General features: G+C 37.4%; 1 protein-coding gene across 2 annotated transcripts in view; it reads left to right on the top strand.

Annotated features, from left to right (window-relative positions):
- The window catches only part of LOC139745286 (TBC1 domain family member 24-like), a 56,275-nt gene that overhangs the window by 31,811 nt on the left and 6,472 nt on the right, over window positions 1–17,992 (top strand). For both annotated transcript variants that reach the window (XM_071655687.1, XM_071655686.1), the window contains 4 exons: window positions 4,699–5,009; window positions 13,800–13,898; window positions 15,068–15,158; window positions 16,660–16,745. In XM_071655687.1, coding sequence (XP_071511788.1) covers window positions 4,699–5,009; window positions 13,800–13,898; window positions 15,068–15,158; window positions 16,660–16,745 — 587 coding nt within the window. The remainder of the gene's footprint in view (window positions 1–4,698; window positions 5,010–13,799; window positions 13,899–15,067; window positions 15,159–16,659; window positions 16,746–17,992) is intronic.

Raw genomic sequence — 17,992 nt, 5'->3', positions numbered from 1 at the left:
ATACACTATATGGTACTGTATGTGCAATTACATCATTTTCTGTACCTGCAAACAGACAGTGTAATTCTGTTGTTTAATCTTTTGATTTCAAGTAGTTTTGAGGTTCTTCTTCCAAATTCCATTCGTACACATGTGTACTCCATTTTCTTCATAAATTAAGATTAAAAGTGAAAGTTAACATATAAATTTCTTGCTAGTTTTCCCAGAAGTAGGCTTACGTGTACTGTAGTCGTTAGACCTTAGATTAGGACTACTTTCTACATGTTATGCAAAAGAACAAGATGTAACCTGATATGGACAGTTGACCCTGGGAATGTACAATTGTAGTTACCAGTGAGCTACTCTATGTGCCAAATGATTTTGTGAGGTTTTAATTTTTGCAAATTTTGCAAGTCAGATGCGATAATATACAGTTTTAAAAACATGCAAAATTATTAATTCTGCTCTTGACATCAATGCAACCTACATGCACACATTTCTGTGTTCAGAGCTGTACTCCACAATCGTGAATCTTAGCACTTGTGAAATTGTCAGGAAGTCCCGATTTGCGAAAATTTAGACCCACTAAATACATTATGACATACAGTATATAGGGGCAAGTCCAAGATAACGCGCACGTTACGTATGGGACATTCAGAGACTTTTATGACCTGAAAAATAGTGTTAATGGCCTTTGATCATATTGAACTTCATCATGGTGATTGATATCTACAAGAAGTATAATCATGTAAAAAATTGAGAAAAATGACCTTGACAATTATATTCTAGAAGAGAAAATATGTGTCGTTACGTATGGGACCAGAAAAATTTTGTTTTTTTAAACATTTTTTTCAACTGCAAAACTCTCTGAAAGTATATCATTCTACAACTTGTAACTCACTGTGATGAAAGTCACAACACTCAAGATTATCACAGGTAAGTTTCATGTCATTAGGCAAAAAGCTCTAATTACAGGTTCTAATTAAAGGCAGACATGACGTGTTACGTATGGGACAGTTACGTATGGGACAGTTTGTCCCCCATTCATTTAGTGTGTGAAGAACCATGTTTATGGGTATTTTGCATAATCATTGAAGTAAAATCAGTTGAAACTACTCAAATACTGATCCAGATTGTCAAGGAAACAATATTCCCCAAATATTCACCATCATAATCATATTCAATCATATTTTTATATTTTTATGACCAACCTGGGTATGCATGCCCTTTGTCCCCCATTCGTTTAGTGTGTGGAGAACCATGTTTACGGGTATTTTGCAAAATAATTTTGTAAAATACCCATTTAAACAAATTTTTGCATAATTATTGAGGTGGAATCAGTTGAAATTACTCAAATACTGATCCAGATTGACAAGGGAACAATATTCCCCAGATATTTACCATCATAATCACATTCATATTCAATCATATTCTATATTTTTTATGACCAACCTGAGTACAGGTATGCCCTATTTTTATCAGGATATTTACTACTGAAAAATTGAATAGTTTAAAGTGTTTACTTCCATTGATGAAGGGCAGTTTGCCATTTAGTTTCAATAAAAAACAACTTGATACAAGAAATATTAAGTTTGATAAATAAGCAATACGTGCTGTGTGGAACCCCAGTGATTGAGTAGATATATGATGTCTGTCTAGCAGTCAGGTCATTGATTCGAGTCACAACTCAGAATGTATACCCATGAATTTTGTTGTGGCTACTACTGAAAACTGAATAAGGACAATTTGTGTATCACTTGCAATTAAAAAAAAAATCATTTTACTTTTTTTTTTTCTGTAATATCACAACCATTTCAAATTGGATCTCCATCACATAAACTTTGAATTCCTCTAGTCTTAGGATTTTATGCTCTTAAGTAATTCATATAATTGGTTTCCAATCATCTCTTTAAATGTTGAAAACTGAATCCCCATTTCTACAAAAAACTATACCATCCCTTTAATGCTGATTTTTCATTGTGTATTTTGCCATTTTCCCCTCCCCCTTTCTGAAAATTGTTCAGTCAAGTTCATGTATTGTTTCAAGTGTCTATAACTCAAAAAGTAGCTACAATGTTGGGATGCTTTCTTCAGGATGATTGACCATTTGTGTACTGAGAGACCTTCCCAGGTAGCTACATGCATTCACATGCAATATGTATGAGGATGTCCCATACGTAACGCATTTGTCCCATACGTAACATTATTTCAATGCCTAATAAAAAACGTTTCTTTTACTTTTTTTTCTTTTTTCTCTGGTATTTAATTTCTCTTAACAATAAATTAGAACTTTCCAAAAGGGCATTAAAATAACCTTAGCAATTTCAGAAAAAACCTAAAATAATGACCTCATTTTGTTACGTATGGGACATCTCATGATAGGACACGAGCTAATTTGCATAATCATTTGCATAATCCCTAAATTTTCATACCAAGTTAAACTATGTGATGAACTTCTTATGTCCACATATTAATCAAATATTATTTGCTTTCCTTTGAATTAATATGAATTTTTATGAATGTCCCATACGTAACGCTGTGTTTCACATTTATGCAAATGAGGCCCTTGAAATTTGCATAAATTTACATAATATCATTTTTTCCTCCACGGAAATCAAAACTTCAACTCATAAGCTTCAAAATGATACCGAACATGTCAATATTGAGCAAAGATGAAATTTTGCCTTCTGAGGGGACCTTATCTTGGACTTGCCCATAGGTGAAGTTCACCATTGCTAAAACACTCATCAGTGGTTTGTTTTGTCTTGTTTTTTTTTTTATGAGACATACTTCACCCACTATTGCCTTTGCTGGAATCAGAGAAGTGTATTAGTAACTGTTTATGCCCACGTTTTCTGCCGCACTCAAAAGGTAATTTCCTGCCATGCTGGTATTGTTCCTGTTGCAGGCACTTTGGGGGATGGCAAACGGTAGCACAATGCTTGTCATCACACAGCTTCGTTTTTACTCCGCTCTTCTGTACTGAGGGTACTACAGAGTACAGCTAGATTGTCATGATATCATGTGTGTGAAATCCGGTTGAACTTTTTTGCTATGGAAGGCAAAATCTTGTTTGTAAATGGACTGTTCCCATGTTGGTTATGGCAGGTTATATACTTCTTTCTTAAACCTCCATAAACTGGACAAGGGTTCTTGGTGCTCTATAGAATGTTTGTGACCATCAACACATCTTGTCATCTCTTGATGCTGTTTAAGAATATAGATTTTTAATGTCCAGAACCTATGACATTCACAAACTAATGATTTGAGTACCAAGTACGGTATTCAAGAGCATGGGATAAATCTGAACTATTTAACTAGAACCTGTCACTACTAAGGGCTGACTACCATGGTTGTGTGCAGCACGTTATCTATTACAGTGTAGTCTGTCTTCACAAAACATTTCTTCTTGACTACACAGAATGGTGGGCACTTTCTCACATCACTTATTTTTTGCTCATAATGGCTTTAACATGTATGTTTACATGTTTCCATGTGATAAAGCCTGGCCCTATTTCTTCCTGTACAGCCCACGCACGTAGCCTGTAACTTGCATCAACCTTTGACAAGTGTTCATACCCAGAGAGCCATGGAGTGCCTCCCTACATCATTGAGCCGATTTATAGTTTAAATGAGGTAGATGACAAGAAACATAATCTTAGTGCATCTGCGCAGGCTGCGGTAATTTACTGGCTGTAAGGGTAGGCTATCATTGTCAGAGAGAACGCTCCACTAGCAAGCTCTCAAATTGGATGTTGCTATTTTCCTGTCAGGGCAATTAGATGACAATTAAGGGAGGTGACTTTTTTGCCAACTGGGAAGCAGTTATTGCAAGCTGTTCAGGCTGGTTCATATAAGCAGTGATGAGAGCTGATATTATATGCATGCAAGTTGACATTAGAGACCATATATAATTGTAATTTGTGTATTGTGTATATCCCTCATCTGAGGTTTAATTTGAGCTGCAGCATACCTTACACACACATACACACACCCACACATGTACGCTTACCCGCACACACAAATTAATTCACTTTTGTCACTCAAAATGACATGGAATCTGCATAATGTACCATACATTTTTATCTGCATGGAAAGGGACATGATAGGGACAAACACAAAGAAAAATTAGAAATTATGCCAGTCTTGTGCCATAGCCTATGATCTTTAGTAGGTATTTCAGGTTGTTTTCATACAACCAAGAGTAGAATGTGTGCTTTCTTGTACACTCTTACTTTTTTTTTTTCATGAAAAACAACGTTCTGTTACTCTTCTTGCAATCTGTTTTTTTTTTCCCACCCTGGCTAAGGTCTTCAAGGGCCTTTGCCAAAGATCTATTACAAATCATTTCAACAATATTTCCTATTGTGCATAGAAACACCAATAAACCTTGCGAGAGAGTTGTGGTTGGTTATTTGTAATACAGCAAATCAGTACAGGGGACCAGTTGGATCACTTAAATGTTCATATTCACAATTCTTGTAGTTGTGGTGAGAAAAATTGAATGAATCATATAGATGAAAACAATGAGGGTTTCTTAATCTTGTATCAAATAGAATTTTATCAGTGAGATTGATAAATTCTTCATTGATGCCAGATACAGTAACAATCAAATCTTGCAAAGTAGAGGGGGAAAGAGTCATACCAAGGTACTTTCAGGTCATTTTGTCATCAAAATTTAGAGATATGCCCTTCTGATGTTGCTCCATGTGATTCCAGATCAGTCATCCATGACGCTGCCAAGCTTCGTTGATCCAGACCACCCTACAGCTTGCTATGCCCTTCTGTCCGAAGGCCAGATGAGACTGAACCGTCTCCTGTGCGTCTTTGCCGACACGCGTCCCGACATCTTGTACTGCCCTCTCCTTGCACCAGTGGCCAGCATGTTGCTACACTACATGAGTCCCGAGGACACCTTTGATTGCCTGTCTGCCCTGCTGGGAAGCACTCGCTACAAGTTCCTGGAGATCTCCTGGGTTGGCTATGAATCTTTCCGAATGAGCTTTGAGAAGTTGGCTTCAAGGTTTGCGGTAGGTAGACACTAGAATCAAGATCTCAAATATCACAGCTGGATGCATGTACTCATGAAAGGTTTTCAAACACATTAATACAACATACAAATGAGTCAAGGGGGCATCAACACTGTACAGTCATTGTTTACATTGCAGATAATATTATTATGATGAGGATATATGAATGGAATTCAATTTCAGATTTGTTTGAAGATATCTCTATTTTTTTTTTGCATTGACCTAGTAAAGACATTCTTTCAAAGTTTCAATATTAAAAAAAAAGTAATAAATCAATTGACCATTCACAAAATCTTAATAGTACATGCAGTGTGGTTAACTTTAGCTAGTATGAAATATAATCACTTTCAAAAAGGCTTACTCTGTTTTAAGATCTTGTTAGCTTTAATACTATTTGCAGAGAAAGCATTCATATGCACTTGATCCTTTAGAATACTGTGACATACAGTATAGCTAAGGTCTTGCTAGCCCAATGCCTGTGCCACTTTCAAGCAAGCAGTGGAAGGTCAGATGTTCACTGAAGTCTTGCATCATTTGCAGAAACAGCTTTTTGCTTCTAAAAACCTGTTTGTGTACTGCCATTCAGCTGTTTTATGACTGAATTGATAATGCCACCAACCATGGAGATGAAGCAGTTTGGTTTGCTTTGATTCTAGTACACAGAATAAAGGCAGGGAATAATTTTACTTCTCAAATTTGATTGACAGTTTTGATCAATGGTTAATTACTTCCAACAAAGTTCTGTATACTTCTATGTAAAAAAACAAAAACAAAAACCTGCTGCACACAAGAAATTTTGTATAGCAGTCATGAAAACAATACACACACGCATAGCAAATTGTGATGCAATACCAGGAAAATTATTCCCTGAAAGGCAGGTTTCCTTTAAACGTGGTATTATTGCAGGGATTTGAAATGACAAAGAAAAGAAAGACATGATAGGGAATGGTGAAGTTATGTAGACAAAAAAAAAAAAAACTGTAGCACTGACAGACCTACACATTGTATTTGTAAGCTTTGGTGTCATTAGCACTGAAAGTCTTGGGTTGTGGGTTTAAGTAGCTGGCATTGTGCAGAAAAGGATGTATCTTCAGGCTTTAATATGCGCGTATGCATACGCCACATACACACTTCTCTACAGGCTCACCACACACACACTCCTTTACAGACTCACAACACATATACAATATACAATACATGTACATATGTGACCGTGCACCACAAAACGAACAAAAAGTCGCACAATAGTATACTGATTTTGTGTGGAGACTGAAAATAGGTGAAATGGGTTAACCTAACAAATCTTGACTTTTTCATATTTTCTGAAGGAGCAAGTCTTCTTCTACATTATGATAAAATTTGGGATCATAAAATGGGCAGGAAAGCGTTTTTTTTAGCAGTTTATCTTGAACTTTTTTTGGTAGAATAGTGTGATTAGGTGTGTTTTTAGAGTCCACTTTTCATTTCTTAAAAATCTTGAACACACTCTTCACTTTAAACTCAAATAACTTTTGAAGGGATGATGTTACTGCTTTGAAAGTTAGCATCAATTATGAACAGAATGTGTTGATACAGCACTCTCAACTTCAGTTTAATCTGATAATCCCTTCATTGTTGTTACTGTGGTGGTTTACATCCTGTTTTTTGTCCCATTCCTTGCACAGCCAGCATGGCTTGGTACAGATTTAGCGCTTGAATAGACACTGCACTTCAGAGCCTCTTTTCTCAGTTCACACTTTTCCTGAGTGTGTGTTTTCTTTCCAATATCTAGATAGGTTTGGAGAGTCCGTTTGATTTGAGTTATACATCATTTTAAAGCTCAAAGTCTGCTCTTTTAGAATATGCTCTTAACTAAAATTTCATGCTGGCGACTTTCTGTGCATTTTGTGATGCAGGGTCACATATAGTCACAGAGAGATAGAGAGAGAGAGATGAAGATCATATGTACCAGGAGTGAATAATGTACATACAGTACATGCACATATAGTCACAGACAGAGACAGAGAGAGAGATGAAGATGATAGAATACCAGGAGTGAATAATACTTTTGAAAGCAGGTCTGCTGTTACTCATCTCTGGTTTCATTTTTCCAATCTTTCATAAAACACTTTATTGTATACACCCACAAACATTGTCCTGTTATATAATCTTGTTTATTTTCGTTCAAAGACACCTGAGCCTGAGCATACAATGTAGGAAGTGTTGTTTTCTTTAGGAAAGAGGAAACATAACATGTGGTTGTCCATCTATGCACGTCTCATAGTAGCTTACTACAGTAGAGGATAAATGCTTAGCGTGATGTGTCACTACATGAAGTTACAGACTCTAGTCACTTAATGGAAACTGAAACTGGTGTACAAAAGCAAACAAGAGAGAAGACCAGATAATGATCTGTCTTCCTGGAGGCGAAAGTGTTGACATGAGTGTTGGCATGCTTTAATAGCATGTGCAATGATGCTTTAATACTTGTGGACAGAGTAGAAATAAAAGTCATTGTGCACCAAATATAACTAGAAAAGCACTCGTAGAGCGCAGACCTCCGTCAAGCAGCTCATTTCCACCCATTATTATATATGCATGCTGAAAATCACCCAATTTCCCAATATAGAAGCCTTTGGTTTACGTCATCCTCTTCGAGCTATGCGGCGCCTCGCCCTAACTGAGCATGTGCTTTAGAGCGTGTATGTAAACCTCAAATACGTGCAGCTTGAACTCCCAAGTTCATTGACCCTATCTGCAAAAAGATTAAAAAATTCTTCAAAAATCCATAAATAATCCACAGAACACTACCAAAATTTAATTATCCATTCCTTGTGTTATTATCAACTTTTCCTGCAAGTTTCATGCAAATCTGTTCACAAGTTTTTGAGTTATTTTGCAAACAAACAAACCAAAGCCGATGATCACTTAACCTCCTCCTCTTTCCTTGGCGGAGGTAATGAGGTTCTCCATAGGAGATTTAGGGTGAATACTACCCAAAACTTAGGATAATTATTTTATTCCCCTCCCAGATAGTGCAAATGAGAAAGAGTCATTTTCAATGGTACCACATAATATGAGCAGGAGAAAGTAGTGAGCTTTTGCATTCTCCTGATAGGAAACGTAGCAGGCCAGTTTTACTCAATGATAAAAATAAATATCACAGGGCGATGGTAATTTTAATGTCACAGCTATAACAAATCTGTCCATTGCAATAGGATTCTATAGTGTTCGTGGTAGAAGGGTTGTAGAACATCTTTGTCATCAGATCTGCTTGTGTTTGAAGTTTGAAGGGATTTTGTCATGATTTTAGAGATCTTTGTAGATTATAGCATGATAATTTTTTTTTATTGACAGCAAGTAATGGGGTATAGGGAATGTGGTAAAGAATTATGTGTTAGCAATTTCATGCATCCAATACTGGTGTGTATTTGATTATTAAAGCAAATGAGCATCATGTACATGTACTTGCATCTTAAATCCTTTTTTCATCTTTGTGTGTTTACAAACATTTCAAACCTTCAAGCAACACAAAACTTTTCAAAGTTGTTATGCAGAGTGAGGGATTTTTCTTGTTTTGACCAGCTATTTTTGGGTTGTTGTTGGTTTTTTTTGGATAAAGAAAGCATATTGCATTGTACAGACTATTGTGAAATCTATTTTTCTGCAGCATGATGTGTTCAAGGTTCTGCTTTCCATAAAATTGTCATAGCCCAGGGGATGTTTTTGTAAGATTGTAGAAGTCAAGGCATCAGTTCTGTCTGTTTTAGAGAGGGTTGAAGTTATCCCTACCAGTCTCAATTTCTGCACTGTCCTCTCACCTGGTGTCCTTGCTTTCCAGCAAAAAAACAAACAAGCAAACAAAAAAATGTTCATGTCTTTGCTTATTATGAGGTAACATAACATTTTATGTGACCGTGCATCACAAAACAAACAAAAAGTCGCACCCCTTGATTTCACGTGAGGACTCAAAAAAGGTGAAACGGGTCAACCAAGTCAATCTTCAGTTTTTCATATTTTCTAGAAAGAGCTATTCTTCTTCTACATTATTCTTAAGTGAAATGAATGAGAAAGCGTATTTTCAGCAGTTTTCTACAACCCTTTTTTTTGTAGAGTAGTGTGACTAGGAACATCTTAGAGGCCCCGTTTAATTTCTTGAAAATCCTTTGTGCACTCTTCATCTTCACCTCTAAAAACTTTTGAAAAGGTTATGCTACTGCTTTGAAAGTTGATGTTAATCATGGTCAGAATATGGTAATAGAGCATGCTTAATTTCACTTTAATCTGATAATCCCTTCATTGTTGTTGCTCAGGTAGTTTACATCCTGTTTTTTGTCCCATTCATCGCCTAGCTAGCACGGCTTGGTAAAGATTAAGCGCTTGAATAGATTCTGTACTTCAGAGCCTCTTTTCTCAGTCCACACTTTTCCAGAGTGTGTTCTATCTTTCTACTATTTAGATAAGTTAGGAGAGTCAATTTAAATTTAGTTATACATCATTTTAAAACTTAAAGTCTGCTCTTTCAGATACTGCTCTTAACTGAAATTCCATGTCTAGCGACTTTTCGTTGGTTTTGTGATGCAGGGTCACATGTTCAATTATTCAGTTATGGCAATCTATCAGTTATTGTAGGGGCGGATCCAGGAGAATTCTATGAAGGGGGGGGGGGGGGGGCTGACAAGCAAAAAAAAAAAGGGGGGGGGGGGCCTCAACAGGTATTTTCTTGTACCAATTCCGCGTTTCACCTGCTGACAAGCAGAAAAACAAAAAGGCGTATAAAGCACAATACAATCGGCTAACAAACATGGTTTCCTTTAAAAAAAAAGAACAAAAAAAGGGGCGCACACAACCCCTTTCATTTTTTCTTTTTATTTCTTTTATTGAAAAAAAAGAAAAGAAAACAATATTGAAAGGGGTACACCCGCTGCGCCCCGTCCTGGATCCGCCACTGTATTGGTATCTTCTCAAAATGACAGACAATATCTTGAGAAATTTGCAGTTCTCATTCCCCGTGTAGCCTAAAGTGTTTTTCAGAGCTGCTGTTAATATGTCTCCGCCCTCTCAGTCCCTGCAATACAAAATCTTTGTCTGACCTTCTCAATGGCTCCAGTGGAATACTCACAATACTTGCCAAATTCACCAACTACTAGTACTTACACCATTTTGGAGACACTGTGTAGACAATGCAAATTTCACATATTATCAACTTCTTACATGGTTGTATGCAGTATCTGAGCACATGAAAATGAGCTCTTTGAATTTACTATAATTGTGTCTTTTAGGTTCTCTTCCCCTCACCATTATGTAGTACTAATGATTTTAGTAAGGTAAGGCACATGTAGACCAGACCTAATAGCCTATTCTTCTCACCAAGAGTCACACTAATTTACCAGTCATGAGAAACTGCATGCAAAACAGGAAAGTTTGATTATTTCTTAACGAGTTCATCTTTTCTGTCAAAGGAAAACTATTGTTTGCCCATCGTACAGTTTCCTACGTACAGTCCTGTTTTAATGAGCCATAGCTAATTTGCCTCGCTGTAAAACATCAAATTAACTTCAAGGTTGGCTCTGATGTAGCACTGTGACTATACACCATGTGTTGAGCAGGTGTGAGAATTATGTCACACCCTTTACTAACATGGTCGTTATCCAATATATCACAGTCAAAAAGTATTAAACCAACCACATAAGTACCCTGTGAAGGTGTGTCATGTCTGCTTGAAAATGTGGCCATCATATACATTGTATATGATGTCATTGCAGACCTGTGAGTAGCAACAAGTTTTGAATAGTATACAAATAATGACTGCTTATGAGGGCACAGTTAAAATTATGGGCCCAAGGTGATGTGAAAACCGTAACTATGCCCGAAGCGAAGCTGAGGGCATAGTTACGGTTTTCACATCACCGAGGGCCCATAATTTTAACTGTGACCCGAATGTCAAGCAGTTATTATTTGTTTTATATACCGAAAATATAGAATCTTCTTATCTGATTGGTTAAAAGGGGAGTCATGAATTAGGTCTATAAAACAAGGACTAAAAGCTGTTCAAAATTATAGTATCAGCTTTGATTTTGAAATGTAATAAGATTGTTAGAACTTACCAAAATTATGACCACTTCTAGTTCTACTGGAGTACTGACTGTGTCGATCCATCCAAATCAGAAAGTTTGACTGAGTTCCACAAAAGAGTCAGTAACAATTAAAATCCATCACGGATATTTTTGAAATCCATCAATCCAACTGTTCCAACACAAATAATTCAACACAGTCAAGAACAGTTAAACATATTTACAGGTGGCTGATTTCACACTTCTGAAGTTACTTCTGATGAAAATGCACCACGCAGTTGTGGAAATTGTAACTGGTGGGTTTGTTCTCCTGGCTGCTGGTGTTGGTTATACTGACAGGGATGTTCATTGTGCCCCGTGGTGAATTAGCAATGTCACGAAAGATTGCCTCCAGATCAAGATCCTGATTTACATGGCCAGGAATGTTATCAGCAACCGAGGAAGTCAAAGGGATGTCAATAGCTGATGGTCCCGCAGATGGTGCGATTTGGAGTTGCTGGTTTGGATTAGATCTAATTGTTGAACTTATGGCACGGGCCATTTCTTCCTTCTTCTTCTCAGTGGTTCTTGCATAGTGCTTCAAACTGGATTCGGAATGGTGACCAGACACTGACATTATGTCCCTGTCTTTAAAACCTGCATCCCTCAGAAACGTGATGCTAGTAGCACGCAGACAGTGATTCGTATACACGCGGGTTCCAGCTTTCAGGGAAATTTCCTTCATCTTATCACCAAGCTTATTTTTCCCAAGTGGAGAGTTGCAGTACCATGGACCTGACCTTGGCACTTCTGGCTTGGGTTTCTGCCAGAACCATTCACATTCTGGGTTGAGCTTTTCCACATATGACAAGAAAGAAGCCACTGGACATCTCGCATCATTTGTTTCAATCATCACACCACCTTGGCTCTTTTCAAGATCATCCTCACGGTTGTTTTTTGTGAGTGTATCGTTAAAAGTTATGTATCGCTTTCCAGTACGCGACTCCACATTCACCTCAAAACTATCACGTGTCATTTCTCGCAGATTCTCTCGTCCTCTGTTGCAAAAGAACAACATGAAATCCAAGAATACCTTGTTCTGAAGGCCCAATGGATCAGATACATCCAGAGAATCTTGAATGATGCTCATATCTTCCTCGGCTATTGCCATCTTATGTTTTACATATCCTTTTCCCTTCTGTTTCAACGTTGCTGAGAAGCTCTTGAAGATTCTTGATGATCCAGCAAAATCAGCATGCAGGATGATGTCAGATTTACCTTCATTGATGAAAAAACGTTGGAGCCCAAAACGGATTGCCTGCATGGTCTTTTTGCAGTACAATTCACCATTCTGTTGACGTGCGCTACAATAGAACTTCCCGATGATATCATCCAGGTCAGAATTCGGCAGTGCAACTACCGTTGCCAAATCCATACCAATAAGCTTCAAGTAATCTTCAAACACCTTCACCGCATACTTCACTTGTTGCTTAGTACTCTTGCTAGCAGCGGCATCCATCATTGCCTTGAGTTCCTCATCATTCACTAGGTGAAATCTCTGATTTTCAGCCATGTTCTCGCTATTTTGACAGATGTAAACAAATGCGCTACTACTACTACGTACCGGCCGTGAACTGGCAGCGCGAAGGTCGATCGTCTGCGAGCATGAATGAAACTAATAGGTCAAATCATCGCGCCGCGACCTGTGCAGTGACCGCTAGTCTCATTTACAGCACGCTGATCGAATGCGCGGCGGTCGTATCATTGGTGCGTACATATGAGCGATCTATGTGTACGGGGTCGCGACTGTCCCCAAACCTATTTGCAGGGCACAGTTGATCAACTGTGCCCTGCCCCCAGTCACAGTAACTAAAAAATGGGGCACGGCTATTTTCATGACTCCCCTTTTAACCAATCAGATGAGAGGATTCTAGATATGAGGTATATAATAGGGAATGTTGACTAGTTCCAAGCTATGCACTTCATTTACAAGATAGCTGGAATGTGGAATGTTGCTATACTATACATACATATGTAGCACTGTTCAAGTTGCAGCTAAATGTTATTGGTAGACTTATAAAAAGCCTAATCGATTTTCATTTCATGTGTTATTCAGTCCTTGTAATTTCAAATATTCAATCACCTATGGGACACACCAGTATTGATCTGCCATCAATTAGTTCCTGAACTGTCCTCTTGTCAATTAGCATTTCCTCTGCTGAGAACCAGAAGGGCCTTATTGCAATTTAGGAGGTACTAGTATTGAGTTATTGGGATCCTGTTGTAGAGCTCGATCTCCTCTACATTACGGTGTCAGCTTTAAGTGATATTAATTTTTAGTAAAATGTTTAAGATTAGAATCACAAGGGCATTATTTTGCCATATATTTGAAAAAATGCCTATACATGTAAATCTACCCCTTTTCAATTAAATAATTTCTTTATTTCATAAAAATGATTGTTTCATTTTCATTTACACTCTAACTTAGAACACGATAGCGCCCTTCTGGTTCTCAGCCGACAGTGTGTACTGGTATGTCATAGTACAATAAGGCTATGGAAACGATTTCATTGCTCTTTGTAAATGGACATGCACTTCGTATTGACATAGAATGTGTACCAGGTATTTGTCTGTGTCCCACATTCAAACATACATGGAGAGACATAAATGGAAGATACAGGAGATATCATACTACCTGTGAGAGGGTGTCACTTGACCTATTAAACAGTCAACTTATATCCATTGATTGTTCTTACAGTCTTCAGCTCACAAGTTTGTGGCAAAGCAAGGAGACGTAGCAGAGATCTACAAAGACTGGGTGTGGTGGATTCTGGAAGACTTGCCTTTCTCTCATCTCGTGAGTCTCTGTCATGTTTACACCTTGTACCTTAATCACTCAGCTCCGATACCTTCCCCTCATCCATGGTTATCCAACTCAAACCTTTCAGGTGTCATAATGCCTTGATATCATAAAACCAATGGTATTAGATAAAATCTTAAATGCCAAGGCATTATGTTTACTTATCTGTAGACTAACCAGCATCAGAAGGAAAGGGCATCACCAATCATCCACTGTCACCCTGACTGAATACCGTTGCACTTCTTTGTGACAAGTTTTCTTAGACTGAATTACATTGCACCTACTGAATTTCCTGAAAATGATTTTTTTTTTTTTTAAAGAGAGACTATGTATTTTGGCTAATTAACACTATACAATATACTATACTGTAAACTCTATACTACATTATACAACACATGTATAGACCCTTGCCATCTGATTGGATGAATGCGGGTCACATGACATTCATAGAAATCAGCTATCCCATGCTCACTCTTAATGGCAGTGCAATAGACGTCTATTGAACGGTAGATCAAGCGAGCCAGCCATGCAATAAATCCTAGGACACACTGAACTTGTGTATCATAAAGTATTGATGCATACATGTATGTGCACCCGTTTGCGTTGCCAGCTATAAGACCTAGAGCCAGATCTAGATCTGGGCCTAACTGTTAGTCCTTCTAGATACAAATGTAGGCTTAATGTTAGATCTATTTTGGTCTAGTAAACCTAGACCAGGCTTATATCGTGTGTTGTATAAAACAAATATTCAATGTTTTATCATTCAAATATTACATTCGGTGAAAGTTTAACCATTCTCTTCAACTCCGCTTCGCGTTGTTGAATAGAACAATTAAATCTTGTAATATTTGGCATCATCTCACTCATAAACATTGAATATTTGTATACTATACATGAGTTTGTTTTGGTTGTTTTTATATGTTTTATTTATTTGTTTGTTTCTTTGTTTATTTTTACCTGAAAGGAGGGCCATCTCATGTGTCCTTTCATAGCGGATGGCCTTTTGGAGGAGTGAGCAGTTCATACTAATATCTGTTACTTCACTCTGGTTTTAAAACTCCATGCATGTTATTTCATGTGTCTATTTCCAGACAAATCTCTACCAGGTCCTTCTGACCTCCATTACTAAACTCTGTTTTTAAATCTGCACATTCTTCCCCGCCAAGATCCGTGTCATGGACTGCTACCTGTCTGAAGGGCTCAAGATCTTCTACAGGGTGGGCTTAGCACTCCTCAAGCTCTACAAGAAACACAAAGGTGAGACAAAATGTCAGTGATCAGCCCAGCCTCTCCTGCTCATTAGATAGTAGAAAGCTGGAAACATGTTAAGCTGCAAGCTTGAGATGAGAAATGCCCATGTGAGATCATGACAATACAGCTGCTTGAGTTCTCTACAGAGACATGGTGTTTGCATTCCTTGTAGAAAGGGAATAAACTTGTTTCCCATCAAGTTTTGTTCCAGATTAAAGGGTATGTATAGTTCTGGTTGAGGTGAGGATTTAGCTTTTAACGTTTTGCAAGATATTCAGAAACCACTCTATGAGATGTCAAAGAGCATACAATTCTAAGGGGTATCACAAGAGTTTATTTGATGAAAATCGGTTTTGAAACGGCTGAGATATCCAAAAACACGGTGAAACAAAGAGATCCTAATAAAAGGCGTGACCTGTCACCTTTTATTGTTATCACTTTTTTGGATATCTCAGCCATTCGAAAACCAATTTTCATCAAATAAATGTGGAATCCTTCTTAAAATTACATGCTCTTTCATATTTCATAAGAGGTTTCTCCTTATCTCACTTAGTAATGTTATAAACCTGAATCCCCACCTCAACCAGTACTGTACAGTCCCTTTAAATGTCAGAAATTTATTAAGTTGGGAGGTACTAATAAGTGACACACTTTTGTTGGAAAGAAAAGTATGGTCTCTATCAGTTGAATACTAGAATATCTGTGTTTGATCTGGACATCTAGTTGTATACTGTATAAACCACTATATTTTGACAAATGAGAAGTTTTGCACCATTTTTATCAGTTGTTAGTGTCCTGATTAACATGCAGTAAACCTTCTAAATATATGCGTAACTATTTTACCAAGCGACTAGGTTCTCAATATTCTCAATGCTCAATTCTGTGCTGCAGATCCCACAGAACGGCAGTGCAATATTGATTGAAAACCACATGATCAAACATTTTATTGTGGAAGTGTAGCATGTACGTATGCGTCTTGCTGCCACAGATTGGCCAGGCTTGATACTATATGAATTGATGCTGTGGATAAAGCATGATGGTACAATGAAGGAATGGCTGCACATGTATTGATGTCACATAAAATGTAAGTTTGTGAAAATGAAAGTAGAAGATACAGGGTACAAGTGTGTAATTCAAATTTGGAAACCAGTAGTGAACCTCCCCCCCCCCCCCCCCCCCCCCCCCCCCCCAAAAAAAAAAAAAAAAAAAAAAGAGGGAAAAAGGGAAAAAATCTCGCAAATAATCTAGTTTGTTTTCTAAATGTATTCATGTAGTATACATGCATATTGAAGTATTTCTTTTTTCTTACAATTATTTTGTCAGAAGTGAAAGTGTTGTGATATGATATTGTATAGAAATAGAAAGAATGAAGGTCAGGTCTTGTCTCAGTTTCTACACTGTAGATACCTTGAACTCTTTTATGCTGTATTTCTAGAGTATAATGGATGTCTAATAATCAAAGATTCATACTCCTGTTTGGGTTTATATTTTCCTCTGTCTACCACAGGTTCATCACCAACACAAGAGGACGTAGTAGCATCCATCCGCCAATTTGTCAAAAGCATTCCTGAGTCTCCCAATGCCCTTCTTGCTGTGAGTATGTGAATAGTCACACCACCGTGAGGACTTGCATTTCCATGTTTCACCTGTCTTATTTGCTGAAAAGAGAATGGAAATTAGTATAAAATACTTTGGAAATGCTCATAGTCCTGAGGTGTTTTTTTTTTCCTTTTTAATTGTGCAACTTTCTTGAAGTGAGTTCAATTTGTTGCCAGTGCGGCCTTGCTCTTTTCACCTGTCCATTATATACTAATCTTGGTTACAAGGAAATGAATCTCTTCAGCTATGAGTGACCTCTTGACCAGTCACTGACCTCACAACCCTAGAATGACTCCAGCTGGGACTGAACCTGTCCAGCTGTAACCCACCATGTCTACCATGTCTGGTCAAATTAACTTATGACTTGACCTATCAACCAATAACCCTGTCCACCAATAAATGACCCTTTTCAATAAGATTGACCCTTGTAGGCAAAATTGTCCTTCAGCCCCTTCATCTTGTTTTGTGAGATGATCTATCGCTATCACATAACATCACATTATCACTTATCTTGTATATACAAAAAGTATGATTTTTATTTGTTTAGGAATGACTTATCGACATTTTTTTTTTCCTCTGTTGATTGCTTTGGGGTTTGTGGTTTTACTATTTGCAGATATGATAACAGTAATTGTCATTTTGATCATTTAGAGCTAACATGTTGGAACATGTTGGAGTAGGACCAGAACAATTAAGCTAATATTTTGATCACGCATGATTAGAATTTCTGAAAATTTGGCAGGAATTAATTCCAGGAATAGGTGATACAAAGATGCTCAAATGGTTTAGGTGGCAGTGGTTTGTAGATCCTGAGGTGTCACAACTAAGTGGCATCATATTTGTAACCTTGTAGATGTAGAGTGATTAAAGGTCCTGTTTACCTTTGGGAGCAGTGATTTAAAAAATGTTCAAGATATCACATTTGATGCGTATGTGTAGGTCTGTTCTGTCACAAAACTTACTACATATAATTTTTTTTGCAATAAAGCCCAAAATATAAGGAAATATCAGTATTTTTCTCGTTAAACCATAACTGTATACAGTTTAGTCTAGAAACATTTTTATTATTACTATTGTTCACATTTTGTGTATTTAACAATACTTAACATCGATTATACGGATTCAAATTTTTACAGTGGTTGTTTCTATCCCTAACTCACATTTTAGAACTATTTTGAAGCACTAATGCTGGGTTTTTGTTTCTTCTGCAAATGGTAAATGCCTTTAAGCTGCTCATGGCA

The sequence above is a fragment of the Diadema antillarum genome, unplaced genomic scaffold (genome assembly GCF_040938485.1).
Source record: "Diadema antillarum isolate AM-2024a unplaced genomic scaffold, OU_Dant_1.0 seq00001249_RagTag, whole genome shotgun sequence".
In the NCBI taxonomy this organism is placed as follows: Eukaryota; Metazoa; Echinodermata; class Echinoidea; order Diadematoida; family Diadematidae; genus Diadema; species Diadema antillarum.
This window is presented reverse-complemented; position numbering and strand designations above follow the sequence as displayed.